At 46.2% G+C, this 14423-nt stretch overlaps 1 protein-coding gene across 10 annotated transcripts in view; it reads right to left on the reverse strand.

The window, feature by feature from the left end:
- The window catches only part of KCNC2 (potassium voltage-gated channel subfamily C member 2), a 120690-nt gene extending 117762 nt beyond the window's left edge, over positions 1 to 2928 (reverse strand). For 7 of the 10 annotated variants that reach the window (XM_020804586.3, XM_073000371.2, XM_020804593.3 and 4 more), the window contains exons 1-2: positions 2642 to 2784; positions 687 to 1521 (exon numbers count right to left, since the gene is read on the reverse strand). In XM_020804586.3, the coding sequence (XP_020660245.3) occupies positions 687 to 1502 (816 nt within the window). In that variant the 5' untranslated portion in view covers positions 1503 to 1521; positions 2642 to 2784. Of the gene's footprint in view, positions 1 to 686; positions 1522 to 2161; positions 2231 to 2641; positions 2785 to 2830 lie in introns of those variants that run through there. The other 3 variants (XM_073000368.2, XM_073000369.2, XM_073000370.2) reach the window with 3 other exon arrangements.
- Positions 2929 to 14423: the final 11495 nt, after the last annotated feature.

The raw sequence follows: 14423 nt of genomic DNA on the forward strand, positions 1-14423 counted from the left end.
CATCAATACATCAGGATAGCACTAACACAATCTAGGGGTAAAATGTTTGTGTGCATAAACATCTAATCTATGTACACTTACCATGTACACTTTTGTGTGATGTCGGGCATTCAGATGTTTAGAACCAGAACCTCCACAAGCACTGAACATTATCAAGGACCAAGTGTTGTGTGAGTTACAGTTGGGAGGGATCTCAAAGGCATGAAGTCTCCTGCGAGTTTTGATACAAACAGATCCAATGCATGTGGCAATTTTCTTTTTCATGGGCAGGGGACTCATCTTTGGATAAGCAGAACCTTACCCTACCTGTGCCATAGCTTTGTTGTGCCCTGTTATCAATCACATTTCCTCTATTTGTGAAACAGAAATAATAAAGGACCTCCTGTTGCTGAAAAGGGTAGAGCTGCAATTCTCCACACACTGAGCTGTAAGTGTGTAACTAAGTACAAGTGAATTAAGTCCCACTGATCTCAACGAGAGATGGTTATAGGTTGCGTTTTTCAAACAATGATACTATAACAGGCCAGGTCAAAGGGGCAATCCGATGCTTGTTACTCCGACGTTAAATCCCCTCCAGCCCCATCGTGCTTGCTCCCATCGTGGGCAAGACCCACAACCGCCTTCTCCCTCAACGCCTCCTCTCCCCCCCCCCCCCAGGCTCCAGGCGCTTCCCTCTTCCTTCTTACCCGGGCGGCGCGGGAGGAGTAGGGGTCCTCGAAGAGGGCCCACATGCGGGGCTGGAGCCTCCTCCACCGGCCACCTCTGCCGTCGAGGGCCGACCCGTTGGCGCAGGACGAGGAGGAGGAGGCGCCCACCGCGCCCACGTCTTCGATGCCCAGGCGCCTGGCGGCCAGCTCGTCCTCGTCCGGGTCCGGCGGCGGCTCGCCGGTGATGAGGTCGGGCGCCTCGAAGATGTCCAGCGCCTCCTCGGCGTCGCGGTGCTGCCGGTAGGTCATCCAGCAGCAGGGCTCCACGTCGGTCTCGTCGATGCCCCAGAAGGCCAGCTCCTCCTCGAAGAGGGGCCCGCACACGTCGGCCGGGCAGTGGAGCTTCCCCGTGCGGTAGTAGTTGAGCACGTAGGCGAAGACGCCCGGGTGGCGGTCGAAGAAAAACTCGCAGCACGTCCCGTTCGCCCCGCCGCCCGCCTGGATCGCCCGCGGGTTCCAGCTGCTGCCATCCCCGCCGCCGCCGCCTTCCAGCGGGCCCACCACGACGCCGCCGCCGCCGCCGCCCGGGTTCGGGCCCCGGTTGGGGTTAGAGGAGGGCAGCGGCGGCAGAGGAGCCGGCAGGGGCGGCAGCGGCGCCTGTTGCTGCTGCTGCTGCTGGTGGTGGCGGTGCTCCTCCCCGCCGCCGCCGCCGCCGCCAGGGGACTCGCCTTGGGACTGAGAGGCGAGGAGGGCCAGGCGGGTGCCCGGCAGGGTCTTGAGGGTGCTCCGGTAGGTCTCGTGCCTGGTGCCCCCGACGTTGAGGATCACCCTCTCGTTATCCTCGAGCTTCCCCATCTCTGTGGCTCAGACATGACTGCAGGACGAGAAGAGAGGAGGAGAAGGAGAACAGTGGCAGCCAGAGGCAGCGCGCCCTGAGGCTCCGAGGCCGTCGAGGCGGGAGAAAAGACCCGGGACACCACGGGAGGTGGGGCCAGGAGGTCGCAGGCAGCGGGATGATGATGATGATGATGGTGGTGGTGGTGGTGATGATGATGATGATGATGATGATGACGATGACGATGATGATGATGCGGCTGCTGCGCCCAACAACATCCTGGGGGAAAGGGGGCCAAGCCCTCCCAGAAGAGCCCTCAGCCTAGCACTGGCAACCCTGTTCGCGGGACACCACCTTGGGAGCCCGTCGCCCCCATTCCACTTCGGCTCTTTCCCAACTGAAGCATGTGGCTTCTGGGAGCCGCTGCCTGTGGCTCCCTCTGATCCCGATCTCCAGACAGAAGACTTTCCCGCCTTTGGTGGCTTCTTTTCCCGCCTCTTTTCTCCCTCCCTCCTTGACTACCACCAAGGGCTTCTCCTCGCCTCCCTTCCAGCCACCCTCTCGGGCTCTCAGCCCCCAACTCCCCCGCCCCAGTCCAACAGCGTCAGCCCGAAAGCAGTTTGCCCCCCCCGGACCCGGGCACCACCACCCCTTACGCTCGCTCCCACCCTGCCCTCACCCGAATTCCGAGGCGCCTCTCCTTCCGCCGCCCCCCCTTTCGTTCCCAGCCGCCTTTCCTTCGCTTCCGAGGACAGTCAGGTGGCTTCGCTGCCTCATCCTTCCCTCTCGCCTCACCCACCCCTTCCTCCGCCTGGGAGTATCTGGACTCTTTCCTTAGGCGCCCACCCCCAACCCCAATACTGGCTGGCACCACCATCACGCCGCATCTTCTCAAAGGCCCTGGGAGGGGGGGTCCCCTGTCTGGACCCTCGGCATCTTCTCCCTCCCGCGCCCTCCCCATGAATTATTTCGCTCAAGTTGTCTCAACATCAGCCGCAGCAGCGAGGAGAGGTGCCCTTTGCCCATCTTCTCGCCGACATCGGGGTTGGACTGGTGATGAAAGACAGTCCTCCTGCGCGCAAACCCCTGCCTTCCCCCCTCCCCAGAAAAAGAGACCCGAGCGGTGGGCGACACCCTACGCTACCGGATCTGTACCAACCTTAGCAGCGGATTTCCACCTTCAGTACCCTCGTCGGAATTTACCTGTCGGTTCCTGTAAGGCGATATCGGGCGAAAGGACTCGGGAAGGCGCTGCTATGGCTCTTGTCTTCCTTCCCTTTCTCCTCCTCCTCCTCCTCCTCCTCCTCTCCCGCGCCCCCCGCCCGATTCTCCCATTCGTCCTCCATACCTTAGTGACAGCGATCGAGCGAGCGTCTCTTCTTCACGCGGCAAACGCGCTCTGCCTTTGCTGCCCGCCTCGGTGCGCGGCTGTGGCAAAGGGAGAACTACTTGTTGTCCGCGCAGCTCTTGCTGCTGCTGCTGCTGCTGATTTCCCCCCTCTCCTTCCTGCGCTCCCCCCCTCCTGGTCATCCTCTCCAGGTGGCCCGTCCGGAGCCCTTGACGGCCAGCAGCCCCCCACACACACACCTGCTGCTCGGACACCTGGCTTTTGTCGCGGGGCGAGGAGCCGGCCGAGAGGGTTCAGCGGCAGCCTCGGGTGGCAGCGTCGGCAATGAAGAACCAGCAGCAAAACATGAGGAAGGGGTGGGGAGAGCGAGGGTGTCGTCGGCACGATGGGCGCCCAGCCTCTAGCCAAGGAAGGACAGGCCCGGGCACGGCGGGCGCCCTCAGGCTGCTCCTGCCTGGTCCCGTTCCCGGTCGGCCAGCCCGGAGCTGTCCTTTCAGCACCACTTTCCCCGCAACGACGTGGCAGCCGAGCCGTCGCCCCACCCCGTCCCGCCCCACCCGGCTCCCGCCAATTCTCTTTTCTCGGGTTATATCGACGCCGTCGTCATCCAGTACCCTTCTCCCCCCCCACACTCCACCCCCATCCCTGCCCGTCTCTTAGGGAGGCACCTTCACGCCCGATGTGCTTCTGTTTGTACACCCTCCTTTCACTTCAGGGAGGGAGCAGCATCTGGTTTGGGAAGAGTTGCTTGTCGCCTATATGAAAGTAGCCCTTGGCTGCAGGGAAGCAGGGCACAGAAGGGTTGGACAGCAAAATAGCGGGCAAAGAAACTCAGATGGCTGCCACAGCTGCTCCTGGTGGAGTGGCACAAGTGGCAGGGAGTTACTCCCTCCTTCACCCCCACCCCATTTGTGGATTGACTTCCCTACTCAACTGGAATGTGATACACAGAGTGGTGCAGCGGATACAGTGAGGGACTAGGACTCACGTTCAGATCCCTTTTGGCCATGGAAACCCACTGGGAGCATGAAATTGGCAAAACCACTCCTTAAATATCTTATTTATCGCCCTGAAAACGCAGGAGACTTTTCCTAAACTCTTGTAGCTTTTCCAGCCTCTGTGGTTACTAAATTGTAATATAAAGCCCTAAACGGCTTAGGACCTCGATACTTGGCGGAACGCTTACTCCCAACTAGCTCTACCCGTGTCACCCATGCGAGCCAGGAGGTGAGGCTGAGGAGCCTGACGCCGAGGGAGGCCCAGAAGGAAAGAACTAGAAACCGGGCCTTCTCGGCGGTGGCTCCTCGCCTCTGGAATAACCTACCTCTGGAGATTTACGCTGCACCCTTGCTGGGTACTTTTAAGAACCAACTAAAAACGTGGATGTATAGGCAGACCTTCCCTTCCAGCTAATTCCTGTCCTCTTTCCTTTTTTTCTCTTTATTTGATTTATTTTGTATTTTTCCCATTGCAAAATCATTTAATTAATTAATTGTTATAAAATTTTCTTGAACTTGTTATGCTTTATGTTGTAAGCCGCCTAGAGTGGTCGAAATGACTAGATAGGCGGGGTATAAATACAATGAGTAATAATAATAAATTCCCTCCCCCTAAAATGTATCATCACAACTTCCTGGAGCAAAGGGGAAGCTGGTGGAGGTCCCTGAATCTACAAGGCACCCCAAGAGCTAAAGAATAATCTTTAGAGAAACCCTTAGAATGGGAGCACATCATCTTTAAATAGGGAGGCATTGCACTTGTGAGATTCTGGGGGAGGAAAGGGAAGCAGGAATGTATGCAAGGGTCACGTCACTGTACTCAGATATAATCACACATGCATTTACACATTCCCATCCCATTACTACCACTTTGCTCAGTGTTAGAATGGCTATTTAGATCTTTAGCCCAGAGAGGGGAGGACTAATGATGGATTACCTAAAAGATAATGCCTTATTCTAAGAATCCTCTAAGGGAGGACAGATAAGGCTACATGGATGGTTTATTGTGAATCAGAGGGACATATATTTTACTAATAAAGCAGACAGGATCAAGTGTGAGGTTTTATGCTACTTTTTAGCAGACCCAACCTAACCTTCACCAACCTGATGCCTTCTAGATGGTGTTGGAATGTAATTCCTCCTAGTCTCAGCCAGCATGGGCAATGGTCATGATAAGGCTGGTACTCCAAAATGCCTGGATGGCAGCACGTTGAAAAAGATTGACTAAGACACTGAATATTGCAGTGCAGTTTCAATACTGTGTGCATCTCTGGAAAATAAGCTTTTTACTTCTGCCCCTGCCGACTCCTGTAAATTGTGTCTGGTTGGCTACATTGATTTCATTTGGGAAAACCTGATTTCCATGGTTGTGAATCAAAGTGGATCAAAGAGGGACATATAGGGACGTGGTGGTGCTGCGGGTTAAACCACAGAAACCTCTGTGCTGCAAGGTTAGTAGACCTGCAGTCGTAAGATCGAATCCAGGCAACAGAGTGAGCTCCTGTCGCTAGTCCCAGCTCCCACCAACCTATCAGTTTGAAAGCATGCAAATGCAAGTAGATAAATAGGTACCACCTTGGTGGGAAGGTAAACGGTGTTCCGTGTCTACTCACACTGGCCACATGACCACGGAAGATTGTCTTCGGACAAAACGCTAGCTCTATGGGTTGGAAACAGAGATGAGCACTGCCCCCTAGAGTCGGACATGACTGGACAAATTGTCAAGGGGAACCTTTACGTACCTAGTTGCACCCTAAGTGAGTGTTTGCTGGGTAAACAGTCTGTTACTACTAATAAATGCTCAGAGGTGTGAACCTCACAAGTCCTCCTTTGAAACATTTCCTTTATGAAAATGTCATGATCATATTTATGCACCATAATCACACTTGCTGATACATTTATTTGGCATATCATATATGTGTTTTCCCTTCATTGCCATTGAACGCTAAGGCTTCTACCCAATATATCAGAGAATGCAAATTATAAAACCAAAGTTCTCACCCTGATTTCGCCTTGAAGAATCAACAAAACAAGAACCATAAGGGAGGCTCCACCCACAGCCAAGCAAAAGTTGGTGAGATTTCTGTTTATGCATCTTAAAGCAAGAAAGGAGCTGTTTATGAGTTTTCATCACAGACAATGTTTTAAGCTAAATTTCATTCACATTTGTCTGAAGACATTTATAAAAAATGTGAACAAAATGACTGAATCAGGGACATTTGTGTGATTTGAGGGCAAGTACAAGATGGAACAAAATGCTTCTAGTCACCTCGTAGTGCAGTAGCACCTCTATTGAATTGAGGAAAGGAGATACGAAAATCAATGCATGGTATAAATGAGTGGAGCTACTGGCAGCAAAGGAGGTGATGAAGGACAGCTGAACCCTCACTCCAAATAAACCCCAAGATATCATGTATTCCCTTGGAGCTCATCTGCCAGTCATTCCATATAGCTGAAATGGGAAGTAAAAGACTTGCATTGTTGTTGCTAGCCAGGAGCTCTGTTGTAGAATTCTCTTTCCCTCCCTCCCCTGCCCCATTATCTAGCTTTCTTCTCTGGCTGAGCATATGAGTGACTGTGGAACATCTGCCTTCCTCTTGTATACACCTTGTCAAAATTAATGTGCTAGGACCTCCCTTTTCTGCCACCAGCACTTTTCTTCATCTTGTTTACAGTTATGCAAATCCCATTGTCTGCTGACCTTTGAACAATTGATAGAAGAATACTTGGTGGGCAAAACTAAAATCCTCCTTGGTATTCCTTTGTGACTCTATCAAGCTGCTGAAGCCGGCCTTATCCTGTCTCCTTACCCTCCCACATCCAGCAACGTGGACTAAGACTGCCACCAGTGTGCTGAGGTTACGAGCTCTTCTCTGTGTCTCTGACGCTGATCTTGGCAAACCAGTCTCCCTGTCAGCATCTACCTGTTTCCTTCCTTTCCCTCTAGATAGCAATTTGATGGTGCAGCTTTATAACGTCTATGCTGCAAGTGTGTCCACTTGCCAGTGGTCAGCTTTTGGGAAATGTTCTCCTAGGTGTTTCTGACTCTCACCTCAACCAGCCAAGTCCAGCAGCAACCTACTTACTTGCCTCTTGATAACTATCGCCTACTTTTTTGGCCTGCTGTTAGTGTCACAAATTTGCCAGCATCATTTTCCCCTTGGAATTGTCCTGTTTGTTTCTCACTAACACCTCTACCAGACAGCCTAACACCTACCTGGCACTGAGCATACTTTCACCAAAATGCTCCATATTGTATCCATCCAATACATGCCAGGCTCCTACATAGTACACTGATTTAATGACATTACTCCTGCAAAGAGCGACTGTTCTTGAATTGCCAAGAACAAGTGGCACCTAAGACTAACCTGCAGCAATCATCTTCCAAGATGCCTTTGTGTAGACATCTCAAAAGGGGGCAGTTCCCTGCAATGAAGGGGCCTTAGCAGGCTCTTCACTGACACTCACCTACATTTGAGAAGGGAGCCAAGGCATAAGGCAAAGGTTGGCTGGGGTTTAGAGGATTTTGAGTGGCCTCTCTCACAGAAAGTTTCAGGATTCAGAGAGAAGGATTATCTAGGCAGCACAGGAACAGCTCCATGTGAAGGTGGAAAAAGAAGTGGATTCAGGGGATCTAGTGATGATTGGCATGTGGCAAAGAGGACCTGGTTCATGGGGAGAAAGGAATGGCAGTAGATTTCCTTGCAGAGAATATGGGAGAGGGAATCTATCACTGGGAGCAGGGAGGAGGAAGATGCAGGCTAGTAAGAGCACTCAACCCCTTGAGGGTCAATGTAAGGGATGGAGGAGTAAGGGGCATGGCCAGGGCCTCATAACTAGGAACTCTGCTTATGTCACATCCCAGGACTAGTCAAAACCAGGCAGCAGTGTCCAGCCCCCACCGGGGGGGGGGAGGGTCTGGCCTGGACAGCAGCTTTCTTTGCAAAGGATAAAGTGATGGGTGGGAGCCTGGCAAAACATACCAGTTCACAAACGTGCTGCTGCTTTCTTTGCAGAAGATCCAGAGACAAGTACCAGCTGAGCACTAACAGGAGGAGAGGATCTATGAACGGCTGGGAAAGTGGGAAAGACTGCCTGGCTTTAACTGGGGAGGAAGCAGCCTCCACAGCACAGGATCTGTGGAACAGTGAGAGCCACGGAAGGCATAACTGGTTGTCAGGGGCTAAAGATAGTTGAGTGGCTAGGAGGCTAGAGTTTCACCTATGCAGGATCCAGCAATTTTAAGCACTGACAATCTAGTGAGCAACATAATAAACCTGAGAGCAAACTTCATTCATACACACTCAACACATGTCTTTGCAATACAGCTTACATACCAAGGAATAATACAGGTAAGAGAGAACAATGAGTCAAGAGAATGAGTCAAGAAACAAGATGTTTTCCAACCTTCTTACCAAGGCTGTAGGCATTCCCTAATGTAATGTAAGACTAAAATGTCCGTTATTATGTGTCTTTCCTGAATCTGTAAAACAATGGCCCCAAATCTCGTGTTCTCTAGATATCATGGACTTCTGCTCCCATGATCTTGCCACATTGGCTGGAGTTAATTGGAATCTGAAACAACTGGAGGGCACCAGGTTGGAGGATACCTAGAAGTCCAGTTATTAGACTATCAAGGATTCATGACTACTCTAGTCTTCTCATGACCTGTGTCAGTGAGGAAAGGCTGCCTGTGTTATCTTTTCCAGTGTTTGCATAAGAATTGCTGGATCCATCACATCTTTCCTACACAAATATGAGCTTCAGATAGGAAAACAAAGGTTCACTATACCATCTAGGGCAATGATCCCCAACCTTGGACCTCCAGATGCTTTTGGACTACAACTCCCAGAAGCTTTCACCACCACCTCTGCTAGCCAGGATTTCTGGGAGTTGAAGTCCAAGAACATCTGGAGGCCCAAGGTTGGGGACCACTGGTCTAGGGCATGTTACATGGAATTGTTTCTATGCTGTCTAGCCAGTGTCATCATAGCAAAAAGAAAGGGGTGGGGGAAGAGGAACCCTATTTCTAATAATATATTTGCTTTGCTTTATTAATTTTCATTCAGAAAGAGGTTTTCACTGGTTAATCTTTCTCCTAATTAGTATTGTACAAGATACCTTATGTCGCCTGTCCTTTTAATTGTTTTTCTTAATTTGGGAAGCAATTTTGCCTTTTTGCAAGCTTTTTGTTTTCATGAAATAGGCCAAAATCCTGTTGCTCAGCACAGCAAATCACACTAGAACAGACTCATTAAATCAGTAAGCATTTGGTGACTCAGCTCTTCCATAAATTCCACTGATTCCCATGGGCCTACTCTGTGACTTTAGCATAGCAAGTTGCACTTAGAGTGGGTCTATTTGAATCAATGGAATATATGGAGGAACTAACTCACTAAATTCCCATGGATTCAATGGGCTTAATTCTAGGGTGATTTACTACACTAAACAACAGGATTTTGACCAATGTTTCTTCTGTGAACTTTCAAGCATGTTGCTAATCTACTTGACATTCCTCTTTCCTCTACTTGTCTTCTGATTTATTGTCTCAAAACGCAGGTAAGAGGAAGAATTACTGGAGCATCTATTGGCTTTCTTATTTAAGACAACACAAATAGTTCTTGATGTTGATGCTAAATCCTCTCCCGAATATCATCAAGAATTTCTGTACTTCACATATTCCTAGATGAGAGCCAAACCTCTGCTGCCATTTCAAAGAAAACCCTGCAGAGTTCTCTGAACCAGCTGAGTCCTTAAACAGTTTTTGTTTTCTTAAGTGGCTTTCTCTTTACATAGTGGAGGAAATTTTCTAATTTTATATATATTTTTCCTAGCAGGAATTATTCAAGCGAATGTAATAATTTATTATTTTCCGCACAAACACACACAGACAATAATTGAAAAGTGTAACATTAAATATAGTAACATTATTGTTAGAAGTACTTCCAGATTTGTTTTCTTGCAAATTATATTTGTTTTTCAGAGGAGTATATCCCTCTCTTTCTATCTATAAACAAACACAATCATTTTTGTATTCGCGAAGGCTTTCATGGCCAGGATCTAATGGTTGTTGTGGGTTTTGCGGGCTCTTTGTCCGTGTTCTGAAGGTTGTTCTTCCTAACGTTTCACCAGTCTCTGTGGCCAGCATCTTCAGAGGACAGCACTCTGTGAATCTAGTGTAGTTGGCTTGGGAGTGGAGTATTTATGGCTCCTGACCAGGAGGAATACAAAGGAATACAGAACTAGTTAAAATGCTAGTTTTGTTCTAACTCTAGTAATGTTAATCAAAGTAAGGATATTTTTCAATGAAGTAGTTTTAAATATGTAACAAATCCAGGAGTTTCACTCCAGTTTTAAGTTGCTGTTGTTTTCCGTTGTATTTGTTTTTCTCCTGCCTGTTTTGTGTTTGCATTTCAGGAACAGAGAATTATTTGTATCTATAGAATTGGTTATCCCTGAAATTCATAACTAACTATTCTGAATTTCACACATTAAACTGCACTCTTGCATGAAATTGATGCTTTTGAATTGTGGTGTTGGAGGAGGCTCTTGAGAGTCCCCTGGACTGCAAGGAGAACAAACCTATCAATTCTAAAGGAAATCAAGCCTGAGTGCTCACTGGAAGGACAGATCCTGAAGCTGAGGCTCCAGTACTTTGGCCATCTCATGAGAAGAGAAGACTCCCTGGAAAAGACCCTGATGTTAGGAAAGTGTGAAGGCAAGAGGAGAAGAGGACGACAGAGGATGAGATGGGTGGACAGTGTCATCGAAGTGACCAGCATGAATTTAACCCAACTCCGGGAGGCAGTGGAAGACAGGAGGGCCTGGTGTGCTCTGGTCCATGGGGTCACGACGAGTCAGACACGACTAAATGACTAAACAACAACAACTTGCATGAAAATGGACACTATTTATATTTTGTAGTGCTTGACTGACATTTGGAGAAGATACATGCCAATATTACTTCTAACAGTATGTTTCAAATTATTAAAGTATGTATTCCTTGTAAATGAAGTCAAGCTAATGAGGAAGGCAGGTAACAGTAGTAGTTTTTAGAAACTATATTAGACTATAAAGATATTAGAAAAATGAACAAATACTTTCATTATTCCACAGTAATAATGAATATATGCATTGGCTGCAGTACCTCATAAAACCTATTCAATGTGGCTGAATAGAAAGAAGCAGAAAAGTACAACTGATCAGGAAAGAACCTTTCCCTTCTTACACCGTACAAATTTTCTAGAAAACCCAAAGATTAATATCGTAACAGTTTAGTTTTTTAGAAAAGAGTTTTAATCCTAAACATGCCTTTCTGGGAGGAACTGCTTGCACTGACACCTGAAGGCTGGGCAAGTGTAGCCCTTCAGTTGCAAAGCAGGCAGATCTTATGTTTTGTACATCTGCTACCATCTCTCTGAGCTCCAGAACAGTTCCTTCCAGGTAAGCATAGTTAGGATTAAAGCCTTCTTGGTCTTGTAGAATTATTTGCTGTGATCATCCTAAACTCTGTAATATTTTGGGTTTTCCAGTACTGTACTGGAAATATGTATGTGGACACTGGAAAGTGAAGGAGGCATTTTTAGCCCCCTTCTGAGCATTTACAAAATAAGATGGCAGAGTTAATCTGCTTCCAAATCAGGTGAGAGCAACCTTCATTTGGATTGTGTCTCCCCTCCCTTCAATGTAATATTTTTTTCCAGATAAAATTGTATGTGTTTGGACAGAGATGTCTACTGCCATGGAAACCGAACAATGTTGTACAGAAGGCCAATGCTGAGATTTCTCTGCGCATTTTCTACAAAAGGCTTTAAGAGGAGCTTCAGTGGCTTTCTGGCATATACCATGAATTGAATGTTTACCTCTCTGCATTGAGGTGTGTCGTGGTCAAATACTACTGAGTCCATTGGCAAATATCCATGAAAGAACATGTGGTACTTGTAATTAATAAATGGAAAAACAGGACTGAAAACACATTGGCTTTTATATTATGATAAAGTTTTCCATTGCTTCATTCCTCTCTGAACCCAATGATGCTCTACACAAAAAAGCTGTCTAAAGGACCAGAAAGCCTTTGGTTCATTAGAGAAATTATCCTACAGAAATACATAGAAGAGAATTTTCTTATCCCATTTTTGCCCCGATGGTTCCTTGTGCAATGCCCTTTATGGTACACTAGGGCCCACAACCCCCTTGAGTAGTTTTTCAGGGGTTGCACATAGTAGGACTGATGCATGACCATTGGGTAAAGAACAGAACTAAATGACATCTTCACTTCTGCAGTTATCATGGGATCAAAGCACTGTAAGTGTATTGTCACTTCACAGCGCTTGCCCTTATGTTAGATCTACATAAAATACATAGAATTTCCAAAAATAAAGTATATTATAAGCATACTCCATTTTCAATCAGCCATTGAAAAAATTTGAAAACATCCTATCCTATTTATGTATCTACTCCTATCACACTACTGAATTTGTGGTACATTTTCAGAATCCCTGAAAGTGCTACTATAAAGGTCAAACCAACTTATTCTCAAATCAGTAGACAGGTTATGAGGCTGAAACAATGACATAAAATGGGAGTGGACAATCTCCTCTTCCCACCGTGCTCCCCATTCAAGCTAAAATCTGAAGTGCTGAAGAAAAAAAAAACCTAGAGCTAGTTTTGAGGCAATCCAAGCATTCATGTTTCCCATTCCATTATTGGTGGGCTCTGGATATGGGATGTTTTATTACTTCCCACATCAAAACTATACTGTGAGGGGAAGGGACGGCAGTCCTCCACATGTTTTTGACTACATATCCCATCAGTCCCCTCAGAAGAGCTACAGGTAAGGATTTGTAGAAGTGATCCAAACTATCTAGAGAACCATAGTTGCTCAACCCCATATACATGATTGCAAGACAACTAGCTTTCTTTCCCACAAATGAGAAAGAGTTCCGCTCTCACTACTGTGATGGCTCATTTCCCCTTTTCAAGCTAGAAAGATAACATTATAAATAAACCAACAGAAAGGTGACATCAAGCCATAGTGACTATCAGAGCCAGCCATTCTAGCAAATTAGACCTAAAGCACACAGCTTCTGTGCTTGTAGTTGCAAACAGTTATGAAACTGTTCTTGCATCATGGAGAAATGAGTATTTTTTTATTTAGGGAGCTAATTTAAAAATATAAATAAATTATTCTTGTAGCAATTAAAAACCTTTAAGTATAAGGTTCATTTGATTTACCAGCCAGAAAGGTTTACTGTAGAAAACATCTGGCTTGATAATCCTTTTAATGCTTTCCTTTAATCCTATTTGAAAAACCTTTCATTTATACCAGTAATACATGCATACATATATATGTAAGTATGTATATAGAGCCTCCATTGGAAATTTATGCCACAACCTTTCATATCCTTGTTTTGTTGAGACTGGGATATCATCCTCATAGAATGGGGAAAAAAAACCTAAGGCTTATGCAGAATGTCATGCCTTGCCGATTAATTAGAGCATCACTTTGGGAACTTGTGACTGGATCTGCATTAGCTTCTGGTAAGTTTCCAGCTGGAATTCAAAGGGCTGGTTTTAGAGTTTGTTCATTTGTAAGATGACATGGGATTAGTCAACTGGAAAGCCACCTCAGTCTTATTTTCCTATCTGGGTACAGTTATACCAAAGAGGGATTTGCACTTGATACAAACAACTGGAAAGAGCTTTTTACTACATCAGGATTTTTTTTTCCCTTTAAGGAAGCTTCCTTGCATTCCTTTAAAAGCTAGAATGTAGATACAGTAAGACAGGTTTTAAAACACAATTATACTGTTCACCTTCCAGGCCTTTTCAGATGCACAGGTTTACTGTCAGAGGGCTTCAGTTTCATGCTTGTGTTATCATCTGCGAGGATGAAATGTGCAATACTGATGGTGCATTTGTTTTATGTGTTTGAAATGGTGGCTGTGAAATTAGACAGCACATACAATTTTTTTAAAAAAAAATTAAATTGAGGAGAAATAACAAAAAGCTACTGTTCCTAAGCTTAAAAACTTTATAAACTGTTTATAAAGTCCTGCTTATAAACCTTATGAAGTCCTGTGTATAATAAAATCTATGCCAGATTCAGAAACAAAAAAGGTTGAGCAGAAATGACTAAGGCAACAGAAACTATTGTTCTGAATTAAATTAGGTGGCTGGTCTTCAGAAAAACCTACAATTTTGGGCAGCTTGCTACTCTTAAATATTTCAGAAGAATTTTCTGCTCTATAATTGTTTTCTGCCACCAGTCTACAGACAGGGCTGTACATGAGGTTCTCCATATGCATACCTACTAAACAGATGGTTTCTGTTTTCAGCTATAACAGCACCTATCACTTGTTGGAGGAGAGAATCCTTGCTTGCTCTGTGCGTTCAGAATGCCATGCTGAGGCTCAGAATATTACTTTGAAATAAATGTTTGAAAGGGCCAAAATTTGAAATAAAGAAATATCACCTGCCACAACAACATAAAATGACAAAATAATATAAAAAAGAAGGTAAAGATATTTTAATTTCTCCATCTACAATAAAGAAGAACAAGAAATCTAATCTATTATTTTGTGTGATACAACTAC

Source organism: Pogona vitticeps, chromosome 5, assembly GCF_051106095.1.
Source record: "Pogona vitticeps strain Pit_001003342236 chromosome 5, PviZW2.1, whole genome shotgun sequence".
In the NCBI taxonomy this organism is placed as follows: domain Eukaryota; kingdom Metazoa; phylum Chordata; class Lepidosauria; order Squamata; family Agamidae; genus Pogona; species Pogona vitticeps.